Here is an 18,273-nt window from a genome sequence, read left to right as displayed (position 1 = left end):
TGGCCAGAGATCTGGGCAGTGCAGAGATCCCAACCAGTCTGCTGTCCAAGCCCAGGAAATTTGAACCCCCTATATTAGAATGTTGCAAACAATAAAACACACTGTTTGTTGATGACCCTCAGTGAGTCTTGTCATGTTTCTGTCTCCAACCCACGATTCCACGTAATAAAACTGTCTTTATTATTTATTTTTTATTTATTTATTTATTTATTATGTTACATTTGGTCATGAGTTTGTGTGAGATATTCCTCTCAGCAGAGTTACGCTAAAATTTTTAGTTAGATAATTTACTTGCAAATCAGGTTCTACTGTCTGGAGGGAGGGGAGCTTAGGCTAGGAATGACAGGCTGTAGTACAGCTGTGTGCTGCAGTGCTGGCTATGCTGGAATTACAAGGTGTAGGCTGGACTGTGGAGGGTGAAGGAAATATGCTCCCAGCTGCATCATTTCGGACATAGATATGTAAGCAATAAACAGGACTAAACATCTGACTTTCTCAGAATAAGATGCATGGCAGGTCACCCGTGACTGGTTGGAAAATTATAGTTTATTCCTTTAAAAATGTAGTATGTAGCATTCTTCAGAAGTTATAGATCACTTTCATATCTTCTGCTGTACTTTCTCTGCCTCATGAAATCCTCTTTATTCCTTATAGCAATTTTCTTAAGATTAGTTCCAGATTTATTTTTTTTTATCCTTACAAGGTAACCTAAGAATCTTTTCTCGTTGCTGTTCGCATCTGTCTAACAGAAGAACTCTGTGCTGAAACCAAGTGTCCTTTTAGATGGTGTTAGACAATCTATTCAGGAGTGATGGTTGGTCCTTATAGCTCAATTAAAGAAAAACAAATTGATAAATTGAATCACAATCGTCAACATTTTAACAAAAAGTACTTTCGCCTACCAAGTTAATTTTATCTCTTTCCAAATCCTGTTACAATTTTTCAAAGACAGTTTTGCACAATGACATTTTCTTGGGAACTGGAGTATAATTAGTTTAATGAAATGTAGAAATGGGATACTTCCAGCAATGCTGATTAAGGGAAAGAGGAGATGATGAGTATTCTGTTGTATATAACATTTCTGGATTAAAAATCTGTGTTAAAATGGTTATGCTAAAAATGGAGAAATACATTTTTAGTTGGGATAAATTATATTGGCTCTGTTAAATTCAGTAGAGTTATGCTGATTGAACAAAGCAAGCCTGGCCCTCAAATAGATTACTTCTCCATGACTGGCACTATGGCTCCAAAAAGCCAGTAGCCTCTTCTTAGGTTTGATTGTCTGCTTCTACATGTAGGAGGTAATACTTTGTTGGACGTTCTAAATTACTGCAAGGTTGTAATTGTTGGGAAAGGTAGGAACACAGTCAGAAAGTTAGCCAGGCATATTTGCAAGGTGAGTTCTTAGATTTGAAGGAAATTAAGTGACTTAAAGTTTGTGTAATCGAATGGAGACAGAATGGTTTTTATTTAGAAGGAGAGAAAGAAGTGAGGAAGGGGAGAGAAGCTTCCTGAAGAATATCTTGATTTTGGAGACAAGATATATTTCTGTTATTTAATAGAGTTTCCAGGTCACTGTATTTGGGGTTCAGGAAACATATCTCCGTCAGCTGGAGAAAATGGAGGTTTGGACAAATACATTAGGATCCTAATAGTGAGGAATTGTGTAATAATTTTGTGGAATATGAACTTCTTTTTTTTCTTTCATGAGGAGACTTGCATTTTAATTTTATTCTGGGAATCTTACTTGATTCATAAAAACATAATAGTTTTAAAGTGATTCTTTCCAACGGTGTTGTAATGATTTCTTTTGCATCATGGTAATTGTCCTAGCAGTGAAAAAGATTTTCAAATACTTCACAGTGCACAGCCAAACAATATGTAATTGAATGCAACTGTCATTGAAACAGACTGTTTTTCTGACCTGTTTTATTGTGAACATTGTTTATTTACCACCTTCATTATTGCAGCATTAGCATATAGAGAAGCTGTGCCTATCATCATGTACTTCCCTAACAGATGGCTACTAACTTCTTGAAGGCTTTTTTGTGCTTGCTTAAAATATCTCCGTGTTGGCACAAAATTTCTTTCCTCAGTGTGAAGTATGATTGACCAGTGGAAATAAATTAACCTGCCTTTCCTCTGGCTTTTGAGTTTGTTTTGTACTGCAGCAAACCAGATTTTGAGTCTTAATTTTACAAAATTATCAGAGCTGGTTTTGCTAATAACAAGGTGTGGAAAGTTCCATGAAATTGCATAATCTCTAAGCAAACAGTTCAGGTTGTAGCAGTAACTGAAGATGGCATTTCTGCCAGGAAAGATGCAAAGAAATACCCTTTATATCTGCTCCGCCATAATTGTCCTCTACAGACATTCTAACCTCGGGATTTAAATTCTTCCTTTTTCAGTCTGTGAGGCTGTGAGAATTTCCCTAGTCAGCTCTGTGAAGAACAGACCCCCCCCCCCCATCATTCTGATACAGACCGATGGCTTGTGAGCTCACTGTCTGTTGCTGTAAGTCACGTTTTGTGCATTAATTCTGAGCGCACAGGTGAAGAGGAGCATTACTGAAGTATTTACAAACTCCACATTGTTCTTTGTGTGTGAGCTCAATGTTCAACGATCACCTTTCCCAATGGGGTCTGGTTTGTTTTGGGTTTTTTTTAGCCATAAGGTATGTGCATGAGCAATCTGCAAAGAGGGAAGTACACACTTTAGGTAAGTCTTGAATGACTATAATTTTAGGCAGATTTTCTTAAATGCTTAAAATAAACAAAACTCCACATTTATCAGGGCAGGAATTAAAATTTGCAGACATAAAAGAGAAGGTCTTCAGTGCAGTTCATTGTTTTGTTATCCAGAAGTATAATGTATTTTTAGTTCTGATTGCCATTGATTTTTTAAATTGGCATTGATTGCTTCTCATCTTTGGTAAAGGGTATCTTGGAATTTTAAAATGCCAGCTTTTGTTTGGGTGCTGTGCCCTATGTTTTATTGAATACTAGCATGAAGCTTTGATCTGCTGTTTTTCAGTTATTATGCTTTTCTTTGAGCCTTGGGGAACTGTTTTCTTCCCAATTTCAGTTAGCCTACCATTGCCTTTAGAATAAAACATTTCTATCTTAGGTTGTTCTGCTTAAAACATGCATTTTTTTGTGGTTCTAAATGTCCCTGTGGATGGACTGGGTGATTCCTTATACCTTATTCAATTTTCCTGAGGGGATGCTTATATCTAGGAGGTAATCGTAGGATCTGAATGGGTGAAATAGACCATGCAGACTATACCTATAGTATTAGCTGAAAAAAATTATTTAGTCTAGGAAAGGGTATGCAATATGCTGTCTGCTGTGCTGCAATTTTTGTAATGGCTTTGGAAGCAATCCATACTGGCTTTTATGTTCACAATGATTTTCTATACAGTTTCAATCATACATGAATTCTTTCTTTTCTCTGTGATTCCTGCTTTTTTTTGTTCCATCTGTTGTTCCTTTCCACTGTCTGCTTATTCATAACATGGTCTTTTAGAAGCTGAAATGATTGTGTAAACTGGGCATTCAGTTTCTACATCTTGTTCCTGGCTACTTCCAAATCAAGTTTTCAAACCAATGAGGTTTCCTTTGTGTTTTGGTCTCTTTTGGAGAGGCAGTGCTTAACTCTTTCTTTATATTTATGCTATAGTTTCTTTCTCATAGAAGCGAGAGAATAATAATTCCATTGTGTGTGATTACATTATTGCACTGAATACTTATTTCCCTATTCTAATATTTAAACAGTTTTGTTAGCACTAATAATAAACCAATAAAATAATATATAAAGCCACATTAATACTGGACAGCATTTGAAATCTAAGCACTGAATGGCAAATACTTTCTCATTTTAAATTTTCATCTTTGGACAGAAAACAAGTGTCAAAATTCTCATAAAATAAAAATTCAGCAGTATGTCAAGAGTCATGATACCAGTGTTTGGAAATTTACCTGTAAGCAGGTACTATTAGACATTTGTTTCAGTAAGTAAATAGCACTTTGCTAGTTTTCTTTTTCCAATTTAGTTGTCTCTGAATGTAAATAATTATTAGGTTTGTTACTTTCCCTTTGAAGAATACTGAAGGAAGAAAATCTTGGCTTAGGAGGACTTAATCAGAATGAGTTTCTAAGCATATGTATTCAAATCCAAGTATTTCTATGTGATTTAATGATTCATTTCTTCAGTCATGCAAACAAACTATCATTCCTTTACTGGAGTCAATTCACTCTGTAAAGCTTAGCGTATTTGTAATATGTTTATATTTGGAATTTGCAAGTGTACTCTACAGTTGGCACTTCCTGAGCTTTGGGTATAGGATGATATGCATCACAGACATATGTGCTCTATATGATGAGAGTCAAAGAGTGTATAGTGCTGTATTTCTTTGTTTCTGAATAACCAGTTATGACCACAGTGGTAAAATATCAGGTTATCCTGCTTATAGAGTTCACTGACAAACAGAATAGTGAAATGGAGAAAATGGGAAAGAGAGAAAGGTATGAATGCATTGTGGCAAAAAGGAGTTCTAAAAAGCAGCAGATGTAGTTAACAATGGAAGAGCTAATAATGGAGCAAGAAGTTTTGGCTGCCCTCTGACAGGGCACTTATTTCTCGTTGCAGACTTAAGCTTAATTTTGTTGTTGAACAAATCTGGCCCCTAGCTTTTGGAATAAAAGGGCACCTTTTTAGTGCACTGGAAAACAAAGGCAAGCTAGGTTTCTGCCCAGCTATGTTTGTAGAACAAGAAGTCAAATATAAAATACTTAAACCTTAACTATAACAAAACCTTCTCATAATTGTTCCTTTTTGAGAATCTCTATTTACCCTGTTTCTTGGAATTCACAGTTATTTGCTATTTTAGGAGAATCTCTTTAGAAAAGTGGTCACAAAATGAGCTTACTATATTCTTCCCCTCTTGTTGATAAGTAAGCTGTAGACTGTTTCTAGAAGGGACCTCATAAACCAAAAAAAACCCAATTCATATAGGAGAGCTTGAAAGAAATGAATCCTGGCAGTTGGTTCTAATGTCATTAATGAAATAGATCTTTCATATTTCAAAGGCTTATGAGTCCTAATCATCATGACTTTTTTTTTACTCTAATAATTGTGAACAGCTTGTGATTCACTGTTACAAAACTAATGTCTTCCAGCTATAGCAACAAGACTGTAGAGTTAGTCTGAGGTGGGAATGCTGCCAAAAACAATTGCAATTTCTGCATTATCCACTGGGTCACCATTATATTTAGAAATACTGTCCCTTCTTTTCCCTTCTGCTCCTAAAGGACAAAAAAAGCCCTACAAGAATTGCAAGAATTTGTCCTTTGACAAAGTCTAAATGCTTATTTTTAGCACGTTTTTATTACATAGCATAGATGCTTGTCCACTTAACTTTAGTGGAATTTCACACAGAAAACTATAACACTGAAGTTTTTCTGTGTGATATTGTGACACTGATCACTGCTGATGAAAATTTATTTTTACCTGGTTATAATTGATCCTGATTTTTCTGGCTGAAAGAATAAAAAAAACCCTCAGGTGTGAGTTATGTCCATACTTGAGGATTTGTATTAGAGACATTTTATCTCACATTAAGGGAGTCCTGGTTGAATTAAATGAGACATTGTTTCTGTTTGGCAGGTTTTATAATAATTTTTAAAATACAAAATGTTTTTGCTTTTACCGTATTATTTGTTGGGATTGTTTACCCGTGTTTGTGTGTAATTCAGCTTTTAAATCACAGCTCCTCTAGGTACTTAGAATTGCAGTGACTTGACTTTCCCAGCTGGAGATGGTGCTCTTTACTGTCCTTCACTTTGTGCAAGAGAGGAGATCAAAATTCCAGTTTTTTCAACCTTCCCCGGAAGAAAACATGTATGTAAGGACTGCTGATTTATCAGGTGTAGAGACTATTAAACAGAGAGTTATTCACTGTGTTGAACCAAGAGTGCTGTATTTAAGTAAGTTGTGATGAGAGGTGGTATGAGTTTGTGCCTTGTCAGGGAGGATGTAGAGTGGGTGCATGTTTGTGTCACTGAAGAGTTACAGTGAATCACAGGCCAGTGCTATTTACAGGTCTGTCCTGTGGGTGGAAGGTGGAATAACACCTTTTATCTTGTCATGGTTTAACCCTACCAGCTGAAAAGCACTCACACAGCCACTCACTCTCCCCTCTGTCCCCAGCATACAGAGAAGGAGATAGGAAGAGCAAAGGTGAGAAAACTCATGGGTCAAGGTAAAGGTCTCCAGTGTCAGGAAGGTGAGGAGGGGATGGGTGGTGATTCTGAAAAGGCATCACCTTTGGTTTTCAAATTTTCTGGCTGTTGGCTTAGAGGGAACATTATTCCTTCTATGCCTAAAATTGCTTACTGGTGATGGAAGAAAAGCAGTGTGACAGGTGTTGGCAGTAGTGGCATAAAACATTTTTATTTTTCAGTGGCCTTTTGAGAGACAACTGTTGTCTCTGTCACCTTATATGCAGTATTTAAATGGTTTAATACAGAAGGTCACAGTAGTGTACAAATAACAGTCTTTGCAAGATTCTCATCCAGGAATCCAGAAGTAAAGTGATGCTTTATTTTTATGTACATTTTTGAAGGTGAGTTATGAGGCATTAATGCCTTTATTGTAGCAAGTTCAGACAGTATTTAGCCTTCTCTGTCCATGGGAAACAGTTATTCATGATTGTGTGGGGAGGTAGTGAGTTGGTTTTGCCTCAGTGAGAGCATAATGATGTGGAATAGAACAAGGAGTTCCAGAACTTAAACAGTAAAGCTATTCAGAAAATTCACAGCCATTTTCCAGAAATCTTTGTTCAACATGACCCAGCTCTGATGGGAACATGCTGCCACACAGGTGTAGGGCTGGAGGGTGGAGCTGGCTCTTACCAGTACTGACCAGCAGCAGGGAGCACTCCTGTGGGAGGTGTGCCTGGGAGGGGAATTCCTTTATGCTTAGTGACAGAGTTCTGGGAGGTGAGTGCATTGAAGAGTAGCAGGGAGGGAGAGAGAGGGTCTAAAAGTTACCTGCTTTCCCTGACACAGGCTGGACAGGCAGACTGGATACATGACAGAGAGGATTGATTTCCTTTTGTCTCTCAGCCTGGGTGAGCACAGTGACTTAAGGGATAGGGAGCAGTGGTGATGGGTTCCTGCCTGGTGTAGCTGGTGTGTCTCCTCTGCGACTGCCCCACCTTCCCAGGTGCCCTCCTTTAACAGGTATGAGGCTCTGCAAGTGAAACTGAACAATAACAAGGACAGTGGTTCATCCAGCATGGAGGTATTGCTGAAGTTGGCCTACGCTCTGCATCAAAACTGCTTCCATGAAGAAAAAAGATGGGTCATTTCCATAGGAGAATCCCCTCTGAAGAGAACAGAAGGTACCTTATGCCAGCCAGCCCTGCCTCCTTGGGGCTTGGGTTTAAGACATGAAGAGAAAGCTTCCTGCCCTGAATACTGCCTTTGATTGATTATCCTTGATTGATTTTTTTCATATAGGCACTAATGAAGTTGCAACAAGAAATCTGAGCAAGTCCCTGAAGACTGTCCCATGTCCCTGAAGTCTCTCTGAGAGCAACCAAGAGACTTCAAGGGACTTGCGACAGCTGGTTGAGGGATCAGGAGCACACGTGGTGTTTTCCTCTATCCTTCCAGGTGCAGCCAAGATGAGGGAAGAAACAGAAAAAACCAGCAAGCCAGCAGATCAATGCCTGGCTCTAAGCCTGGTGTCATCAGTAGAATTTTGGGAGGTTTTTTTGGCCATGAGTCAGTTGACTTGACATTAAGTCTGCTAGGACTGTGGAGGTTCCGTTGTCTGGAAATTAGCAAAGGTGACACCCATCTACAAGAGTTGGAAGGATAACCTGGCCTGTCAGCCAAACCTTGGTGCTGGGGAAGGTCATCTTGAATGCTGTCACAAGCCAATGCAGGTCAAACAGGTGATCAGGCCCAACCAGAACAGATTTGTGAAAGGCAGGTTTGCTCATCCAGCCTGATCTCCTTCTATGGCAAGACAGCCCACCTGGTAGATGAGGGAAAGGCTGTGAAAGCTTGTTTACCTGGCTTTAGTAAAGCCTTTGACACCATTTTCCATAGCATTCCGCTGGAGAAACTGACTGGTTTTGGCTTGGAAGAGTAAAAGGCTGGCTGGGTGGTCAGGCCCAGAGAGGAGTGGTGAATGGAGCTCCATCCAGCTGGCAGCCAGTCACAAGTGGTGTCTCCCAGGACACAGTGTTGGGGCCAGCCCTGTTTGATGTATTTATCAACCACTTGGACGAGAGGATCCTGTGTGCTCTTGGTCAGTTTGCAGAGGACACCAAGTTGGGTCGGCATGTCGGTCTGCTGGAGGGCTGGAAGGCTCCACAGAGGGATCTGGATAGTCTGGATGGATGAGCACTACAGGTTGGGAGAAGAGCAGCTGGAAAGCTGCCCCGTGGGAAAGGACCTGGGAGTGTGCTGGTCAACAGCCAGCTGAACATGAGCCAGCATGTGCCCAGGTGGCCAAGAAGGACAATGGCATCCTGGCCTGGATCAGAAATGGTGTGGCCAGCAGAACCAGGGCAGGGATTGTCCACTTGTACTTGGCACTGGTGAGGCCACACCTCAAATCCAGTTCTGGCCCCTCAATACACGGAACATTGAGGTGCTGGAGCGTGTCCAGAGAAGGGAAATGGGGCTGGGGAAGGGCCTGGAGCACAAGTCTTGTGAGGACCAATTGGGGCAGCTGGGAATATTTTGCGTGGTGCAAAGGAGGCTCAGGAGAGACCTTACCACTCTCTACAACTGCCTGGAAGGAGGGTGTAGAAATGTGGAAGTTGGTCTCCTCTCAGATAACAAGCAATGGAAGAGGAAATGGCCTCAAGTTAGGATAGGGGATATTTAGACTGGATGTTAGGAAAAATTTCTTAATGGAAGGGGTTGAGAGGCACTGGAACAATTTTCCCAGGGAAGCTGTTGAGTAAGTATAGTAAATGTCTTTATGGTGGATGGTTGGACTCTGATCTTAAAAGTCTTTTCCACTCAAAACACTCCTATGATACTGTAATGATTTGTAGTTAGGATGGAAAAGGTTTGACCATCTTGTACTCTAGCCCTGTAAAACCTGCAGCATCCTTTTATAAAGAGATGTTACTCATCAAGCTTTTTAATCACTTGTATTTTCTCACCTGAGGCAAAATTCTGACCTAATTAAAGTTAATAGGAGAAAACTTAAGACTGGCAGACTCAGGATTTCACTTATCCTGTTTAGGTGCTTTTAATTGGAGTATAGGAATAATTAGGGTTTGAGAGATGAGCAGTAGTATAGATACATAGGCAAAGCCATGAAAAGAAGATAGCAATGAGTAGTAACAGGCATAAAGGGATAATATTTCTTTTTAAAAAAGAAACACAGTTTTAAAAATAAAGATAAAATAACTTTGAAAGATAAAAATACATTATTAGTTCAAATCTAGGAAATTCTAAAAATAAATAAATTTATTTTTGCCCTTATATGAATTATATTCCAGGATTATTGCACTAAATGGCCGGGCAAAATTAGCATCAATTACACAGTGATTTCTATCTGTAAGCGGGTCAGGTGTCTCTAGAAGGATGTGTCTCTTGTTCAAGGTGACTCTGCAAACCAAAGAATGCATAAGTGATAAGTGTGAATTAATCAGAGCTTAATATTTCCATATAGTACCCTGGGTTTAGAATTTAGGCACTAGTACACCCTGCAGTCTCAAATAAAAGGATACCCCAGAAGAGCCAGCTCCTTTGCACAGGCCATCATGGTCAGTCACATTCATCAACTGGCTTGAATTGTCTCCACTGATAAAAAGTGAATGATCAGCATGTTATTTACACTTTTGAGGTTATTCTTCCTGCAACATGACTGCAGGTGTCATCCAGAAGGACCAGCTTTTGCTGAGTCCTACAAAGCAGAGATTAAAATAATGCTTTGTTTGATATAGGAGGGTTTTAAAGCAAATGGACTTCTTAGTGCTCTTGATAGATTTGTGTTCAGTTTTGGCTTTGTGTTTCTACAAATGGAAAGTTATTTAAAGTATTTTGCAAAAAGCTCAGTGAATCTTGACCTCAGAGGCAGTTTATTTTTAACATAACAAAACATTATCTATTTCTATAATGCTGTGTGTGGCCATAATGTCTCATTTTTTGAATCGCAGCTGCCATTGATGTCTGTCATCACTGTTCTTTGCAACATAAATTGAATTTAAGAATAAGTCTGTGAATTTTATTTCTGAATTTATCATCTAGGAGTGTGCACCACATATCTGATACTTTCCTTTTGTTGTTTTTTCTAGTGTAATTTTTGTATTACTGATTGATAATGCTAACAAATTATCTCCATAGCGGAGTATTTTTTTTTGCCCTGTCTTTATGTGATCAGACAGTTTTCAGACATATATTTCTCATAAATGTATACATTATAGAGTTTTCAATAACTTTTTAAAATAAATTCTCCCACTGATTTTCTGTCTTTCTTCTTTCTAGTCTGCTCCCAGTTTTCAAGAGGAGTCTTTGCTATTTTTGGATTCTACGACAAGAAGTCTGTAAATACTATAACATCATTCTGTGGGACTCTTCATGTCTCCTTCATAACTCCCAGCTTTCCAACAGATGGAACACATCCCTTTGTCATTCAGATGAGACCTGACCTCAAAGGAGCTCTTCTTAGCTTGATTGAATACTATCAGTGGACCAAGTTTGCATATTTATATGACAGTGACAGAGGTAAGATGTGGTACTTTTACCTACACCCTGTTTGGCAGGTGTCTCTCGTTGAAATCTGGAATTCATATTAGATAAGTAAATAACTGAAGAAGTATCTACCTCCAACAAAAGTGTGATTGAATCAAGTGTTTCTTGAATTTAGAAATGAGTTTTTGGGGCAGAAACAAAATTTTTCAATGAGAATGAAATTATGCATGAGTAGAATTGCTGAAAACTGTTAAGCAAAGTGACATTAGTCACATGCTGTAAAACAGTTTTTATGTAAATTTTTTTCTTTTTTTGTTGAAGAAACATCTAAAAAATCTGAGCATGAAGGGCTATCTGCTACCACAAATTCACATATGCAAAATCCATAGTTGGGCACCAGGCAAGCAATAAATCATGGATGCAGTTAGTACCTACTTCTTTGGAGACTGCTTTTGATATTGACTTCCTTGCCTCTGTTGAGCTTAGATTTTATTGTTGATCCTGATAAACCCAAATCCACTGCTTAGGATGAATTAACTCCACCATACAGCCTTCTCATGCCCTTTTGTGGCTGTAGTAGTAATATAACAGTTTGTGAACTTGAAAATATCACTGGCAAACTGTGGTATATCATGGCATATCAATTAATTTTCTGAGAAGCAGCAGCTTTATCCAGAAAAGGTGGGGGTTTTGAGTGCTTTTTCTGGAATTCCATTATTATAATTTCGTTTTCTGGTTGTCCTCACCTAGTAGTCCTTGGCTTTCTTCTATTCTTACCTGTTCCCTTTAAAGAGACCATTTTGTGACTTGTCTAAATGTTCATTGGTCAGAGTTAAATATGTAATGCATTTTAAATTTTAAAATGCTAATAGAGGTAAAGTAGGGTTATACCTCCATGGTTTGTTGATTAATGGGGCGACTTTAAATTCCCTACATTCTGATGCCATTTTATACATGATGTTCAGAAGCTGTAGGGGTCTCCTCAAGAGACTTTTGAAAGCTCTCAAGTTAGAAGAACTAATCCTGGTGTGTGGCCTTCAAAGGTAATGTCACATGGAACAGTGAATGCTAAGCTCCTTTTCAAATTCATTAGAATCAGAAACATTCCCAGTCATTTAGAAAGAACAGATGTAAAACTACTTTCTTAGCCAATACTCTGTTAATCATCTAGCAGTGGGCAGAATGTGACCTGCATGTGATTTATATTTTGGAAATACTGAAACACACCTAGTTCTTGTGAGCTGCACTGTCTGGATCTGACCAGGAATAACAGCATGAGATTGTTCTTTCTAGCCACTCTTTGCTTCTTCCTTTTTTTCTTATCTGTTAGTTTTGATTGTGGCAAGGCACCCCAGTGATAGCAAGCTCCAAGGCATGAAGCTCCTATCCTTATGTGGAGTAAATCGTTGCTCCTCAGTGCTCCCCACAGATTGCATGAGATCAACCTGCAGATTCAAGCAATTTGTAGCCAGCTACATTGACATCAAATCCTAGATACATAACTCCACAGTTCTTTTAAGCACTTCTGCCTGTTAATGTAGTGACAGTGATGTATATTTAAGGAACGATACAGAGTTGAAGATGTTTCCACCTTCAGGAGTGAGATAAAAAAGACAGAGAATTAACTCTTTGTGGAAGCTTTGAAGGCTAATAAGAATTAGTTTGATGACTTATTCCTAAAGAATCATTTATTGCTAGTGTTAGAGCACCTCTGTGGTTAGGGACCAACTGGCTGAAGTACAGGACAATTTCCTGTCATTCCTGTCCATAAGGAGTGAGGCCATTCAGTATATGCGTGCCAAAGCTATTACTATCGTAATATAGTAGTTATTCCCATGTAATGTGGAATAGTTTCCTTTGCCATCCTTACCTCCTCTCTGTCATTACTAACAGTGAGTTTTGGAAAAATTAGTAGCATTATTGTCAGATTCTAAGTTATTAAGCCTCTGTTCAGTCTTCCTTTTCTAAGCTCACTGAGTTAAGAGTTTGTCTCATTATAACCAAAAGAGGTTCAGGTCTTGAGTTTCCCAAGCAGAAGTGCTCCTGCAGCTTAAAAAACAGCAACTGAAGTTGATGGAATTTTCTCCTCTGCAAAGTGTCTCCCACTTTAGTTACTACTCTCCAGAAAAATTTCACTTTCACAGAAGTATTGCTGCAAATGCTTTCAGTTTGATTGTTTTTGTTTCTGGTTGTTTTGGGGTTTTTTTTGTGATTTTGCAGTGTGTTACTGCTATCAGAATAGACTAAGCTGTATGGGGATGACAAATCTGCCACCCAAAAAAAAACCCCAAAAAGCCCAGAGGAATCGAGGCAGTCATTTGATATCTCTGTAGAGAGTACCTCAAGAAAAGAGAAACCCTAGGAAAAAGAGAAGATCAGAGGAGTAAAATATAGGAACCCTTTGCAATGGGTGGTATTAGCATTAATAGTCCTTATTAATTGGTGCCTAGTTGAGATTGTTTAACTTAGAGGAAATTTAGACAGGTTGGAGGACATGAAATCTGCTAAATGAGATTTGAAACAATTATTCAGAATAAATGTGTTTCAGTTTGGCTGATTTGTCTTTTTTAAAAAAATAATTCATAATTTAAAGCAGGATTTTGAGGTTTAAACATACTTTAGTACTTTTTAGTGTTTTAAGATGCTCCCTGCATCTCTCAGTTTGCTTACATTACTAATCTTTCTCTTTTAACACAAATTCTCCTTTAGCATAGCACAAGATTCATCTTTAGCATTTGAAATAGTTTATATGTACCAGTGGACTGTAGTTATCTGTGATTTTAAAATAAATACTCTTTACATGACATACAAAACTTAATATCAATCTTTCTTAAAGAAACTTGGAAAACCAGAATTATGTAAGACAACTCCTCAGTTTATGCTTTTGGAAGCCTGCCATTTTCTACCTTTGCTGATGACTAGTCTTTTGTAGTGCTGTATGTCATTACCATTTTCACTGATGAAGCTGAACTGCTAAACACTGACCAATTTTAATTTAATATTGTACCTACAGACAATTCTTAGTGCTCTCCTATGTTTATGGGCATAACCACTATTACTTTCATGAGAGTTATACCTGAAGCTCCCTTTACATACCACGTCAGAATTTGTCTCAAAGAGATGAATCCCAATGTTTGGTGGTTTCAGGACAGAAGAATGTGCAAAAATGTAAATTCACTCATAAGAAAGTCCAATTTTTTTTTTCCTATAATAGTATCTGGTATCCCTAAAACTGCTCTCTAGAATCATGTAGAATTCTCTGGTAAGAATTGAAACATGGTAAGTCTCATTCTTGTACTGCTGGAAATCATTAAAATTGTACTTTTTGTATAGCAGCAATTAATTTCCAGCAGTAATTTTCATGTTTCTCAACTACATTATTTCATCCCTAAAAAGTAAAATCTGTCAAGTAAAGTCTTCACCGGTTTTACAGCAAATTGTAGGCAGCTGCATCTGTACAAGCATTACAGCTTCCTATCGTGCCAAAAGTACAAGATAGAAGCAAACTTCTCTACACTGCTTGTAGGTGTTAGCATGGAGCCTGCCTATCTATATGGAAAAATATATCTCAGCACGTCTTTCGTGTGACTGCAGGCAACAGAAATAGTAAATCCGTTACCATCACTGCAGAACATGGGAATCTTGCCACAGATGTCAGTCAGGTCTGGGTTTAAATAATCATTATTTAAGTACCCAGTATTTTACTGCTCAGGTGCTGGGAACAAAAGCTGTTCGATAGCTTTTGATTAAGCAGCTGATCCCTTAATAAGGCTGATCCTTTTTTTAAAAAAGCCACTGATCCTTTTGCTCTAATTGGATCACTCCTCTCCTAGAAGATCTCTTTCCCACTATGTGGAATTCCAGCAGTGGATCAGTGAAACCAGCAAAATCAATCCAGTTCTGAAGAAGGTTGAGCCAAACTCAAAGATTGTACTTATAGGGCTTTACCTTGATGCCTTGCAGTGATGCAAATGGAAATGTCATGCAATAATAATTGATTGGGCCCACATATATCTTAGTTTCTGACTTCTGCCCACTTGTGACAGGTCAAACGAGTTACAGGAGATCTTAAATAAGTAATCTCACAAATTGCATTGCAGAAGCTGGTTAATTCCTGAAGCTTTGTCAGTAATATCTTCTGTTTTCTCCTGTGCTTCACTAGGCTTATCAACATTGCAAGCTGTGCTGGATTCTGCTGCTGAAAAGAAGTGGCAAGTGACTGCTATCAATGTAGGAAATATTAACAATGAGAGAAAAGATGAAACTTACCGTTCTCTATTTCAAGATCTGGAGGTGAAAAAGGAAAGACGAGTGATTTTGGACTGTGAGCGTGATAAAGTCAATGACATTGTTGATCAGGTTTGCTTTTCTCCTTTCTTCAATGACAGCAGTTAGCTGTATTCTATAAGTAAATGTAATGAGTTCATTTGCTGCGATGGTATCTTTGTGATTATTATGAATCATTGACAGTGACTAGTTTGTATTGAGGACCACATACGTGCCAGGTGGAAAGTGAACATACAAATCCTATAATCCCTTCATTTGCTCAAAGACAAGCTAATTCAGCTGGATGATCCTGTATAGTTTTCTATCTTGGTTATTTAAAATAAAAACAGTAATTTACAAAATACCTTGCTCAGATTATTTCACAACCTAAGTAGTATACTTAGTATACTTAGTATTAAACATAGTTGATACACTATTCTGTCTGGTCCAGTATAGGTAGTTATGTCTAAGCGTTAGTTCTTTTTCCACCTAGAAGATATTTTCTCTCTCTAGTGCATTTTCTGAGAACTTTTTATGTCTTCTGAAGACTGTATCACAGCTTCTCTTTCTCATTTAATGCCCATTGAAATTTGTGTTTTGGAACTCCTTGTCATTTGTACTTTCCTTGCTTGTCTCTTCATTTTGTGTCACTCTTAAAGTGTGTTAACCAAAATTGGATGCTGTTTTTCATAGCTAAAGGCCTCCTGAGCTTTAAAAAGAACAGTAAAATATGTCTTCTCTCCACCCATGCAAATTATTTGACAAAATGATTTCTTTTACAATTTTTTTTTAGCAACATTATCACACTGCTGTGATTCAAATTACTGCATTACTTTGAAATCCATCACTTCAGTCCTAGTGTCTGGGAAGGTCTTACTGGCTCTGTACCTTACTACTTTTCATGCATGCAGAGCACAATGGAAAATTGTAAGGATATTTCCCTGTTGGGTTGAGCTTCATCATGTGAGACTGTGCAGCATCAGTAGGGATTTATCATCAGAGTATGAATGTATTTGTTTGAAGGTTTTTTGAAGGGCTTGTTATTTTGGTCTTTGTTTTGAAGGCCGCTATATTTTGAGGAGGCTCAGACAATGAGCAGTGTCCTTAATGGAGTACATTCTCTTTTTGTGTTTTATTTGGAATTCATATCCACAAACTGTTTTTCTAATTTTCAAGATAAATTTGAATTTGATCCTGTTCCCAAGAGCATTTGATCTCTGAGAGTGTGATCTCTCTATCATCTGCAGTTTTTCAAAATCATATTTTCTGACTTACCAATGTCAAGAAATTTACAGTGTAGAGCAATGTTTGACATAAGGACTCCTTACAGGTCCACTTCAGTTGGTTCTGTGTGGCTTTTCAAATGGTTCTCGACTTACCTTACAGTGACTTTTTGTCTTGTGCATGTCTTTTATGAGTTTCTAATGATGTCCTGCAGAGCAATCACCTTTTGGACTCAAGATATATCCCATCTGCTGTTTCCTGATTATCAGGCCAGAGAAAAGAAAGATACTGCTTTGACATATTTCGATCTTGGCATGATTATTTTTACAATTTATCTTACTATCCTATACATTCTTTTTAAAATAAGTATGTAATATTCATTTTAATTTCTGATATGAGACTTTGGCTGACTGTAATTTTCTTCAGTTTCACCTTTTAGCCACTTTTTATAGACAAAAACCCTCTTTACCCTTCAGTTACCACTCATTTTTACTGTCTTTGTTTCATAATAGACCTATTTTTGTCTTTATCTGCTTATTTTGATTGCAGTTTTGGAATATTTTTCTTGCCCTAATTGCACTTTGATAGATTCCGCCTTTTTTAGATGCTTAGAACTTCTCAGCTTATCCCTACAGACTTGTGCTACTGCTTAAGCATACAGACGGCTAAGATTTTGTTTCTGCTAGTTTGATTTGTAAGTCACTGAAGAATCCTAGATAACCAAATCAGCCTCACAGGTAAGTTAACATAACTTTAGTTCGTTATTCTCCTCTTAATAGTTTACTGCTGTGCCCTGGAATATGTTCTCTTCAGCTGTTCTCAGCTGTTCCATATGGGTTTAGTCTTGGAATTCTCTTCGCAAAATAGCCTAGTTTTTCTGCACATTGGTCTCTTTTTTAAGCCCTTACTTTATTCTTATCCTTACACTCAGTAACTTCCCTTCCTTACATTCAAAGGTGAACCCACTTTCAATTTCTCAAATAGCCTACAAGAAAGTCTAAAAAACTGATTCTCTATTAAATTTCTCCATCTCTCAAAATGAAGTGCTGAACAATGGATTTCTTGGCTTATGAGCATCCTTTGTGTCTGTTCTTCTGATTTTCTTTTCTAATAGCAGTGTACTTTAGGTCTTGTTTTGATACCAGCTTTATTTTTAAAAAAATTATTTTAATTCTTGCCCTGAAAAAAAACCCTCAGAAATTTCCTTCATTTCATGAGGATGCCTGAAGTGTACACATCATGTCAGTATCCCTTTTTCTGTGTACTTTTACTGCGAGAAATGCAACAGGCTTTCTGTTAATCAGATTTTCCTTGAATACCAAAGTTCTATTTGCATGTTCAATACATAAAGGGACAACTTCCTCATTTTGTTTCTTGCTTTCTGTTGTTGAACAAATCTTTCATTTTAGTGCTTTGATTTATCCTGCAAATATTTTAAGCTGAGGTGACAGCCTCAGGTTCACCCAGTTATGCTTTGTATCCCTTGGATCTTTGTATAGCCACAAAACATATTTGCAAAGTTGCTTCATCATTCCTATTTGTTGTCCTGTGTTATAGTTTCTTTTCCAAATTTCAACGATTCCTGTAAGTTGAAAAATATTTCTGTTCCCCAGCTCTCCTCAGACGAGTTTATATTCCTCTTCTCTGACCTGGCAGGTCTATGTTACCATGCTTTTCATGATATAGCTTCTGTCTCTTCTCAAGCAGCTTCCTTTGAGGAATCTCATTTCACCCTGATAACATCCTTTGGGCAGCTGTGTAATTACTGCCATTACTTGTCTATCCCTGCTAGAGAAGGTTTTCTAAACTGCTGAGTAGATTTTATGTGCACAGCTACTTCATCATGGCTTTTGGTACTACCACAGAATTTTCTCAGTTTTAACTGGCACCATCCTTAGTGTTTCATATGGACAAGTGGCAAGCTTTAGTAAGCTGGGTTAATGAGTACCCAGTGGCAGCTAGAGCAGAGTTACTGAGCATTGATCCAAAGGCTTGCAGCTATTAGTTGTCTTCTCAGGTACCAATGATGAAGAAATATTTCATACAGAAGAGTTAATCT

At 37.9% G+C, this 18,273-nt stretch overlaps 1 protein-coding gene across 7 annotated transcripts in view; it reads left to right on the top strand.

Annotated features, from left to right (window-relative positions):
- GRIA2 (glutamate ionotropic receptor AMPA type subunit 2) overlaps window positions 1–18,273 on the top strand; it is an 88,964-nt gene that overhangs the window by 30,311 nt on the left and 40,380 nt on the right. For 4 of the 7 annotated variants that reach the window (XM_088163671.1, XM_014883691.2, XM_088163670.1 and 1 more), the window contains exons 3-4: window positions 10,518–10,757; window positions 14,887–15,083. In XM_088163671.1, coding sequence (XP_088019797.1) covers window positions 10,518–10,757; window positions 14,887–15,083 — 437 coding nt within the window. Of the gene's footprint in view, window positions 1–5,800; window positions 5,899–7,241; window positions 7,403–10,517; window positions 10,758–14,886; window positions 15,084–18,273 lie in introns of those variants that run through there. The other 3 variants (XR_015803190.1, XM_088163668.1, XM_088163669.1) reach the window with 1 other exon arrangement.

This window comes from Sturnus vulgaris, chromosome 4, assembly GCF_052056855.1.
Source record: "Sturnus vulgaris isolate bStuVul1 chromosome 4, bStuVul1.hap1, whole genome shotgun sequence".
In the NCBI taxonomy this organism is placed as follows: Eukaryota; Metazoa; Chordata; class Aves; order Passeriformes; family Sturnidae; genus Sturnus; species Sturnus vulgaris.
Note: the sequence above shows the minus strand (reverse complement) of the source record. Positions and strands in the feature narration are given on the sequence as shown.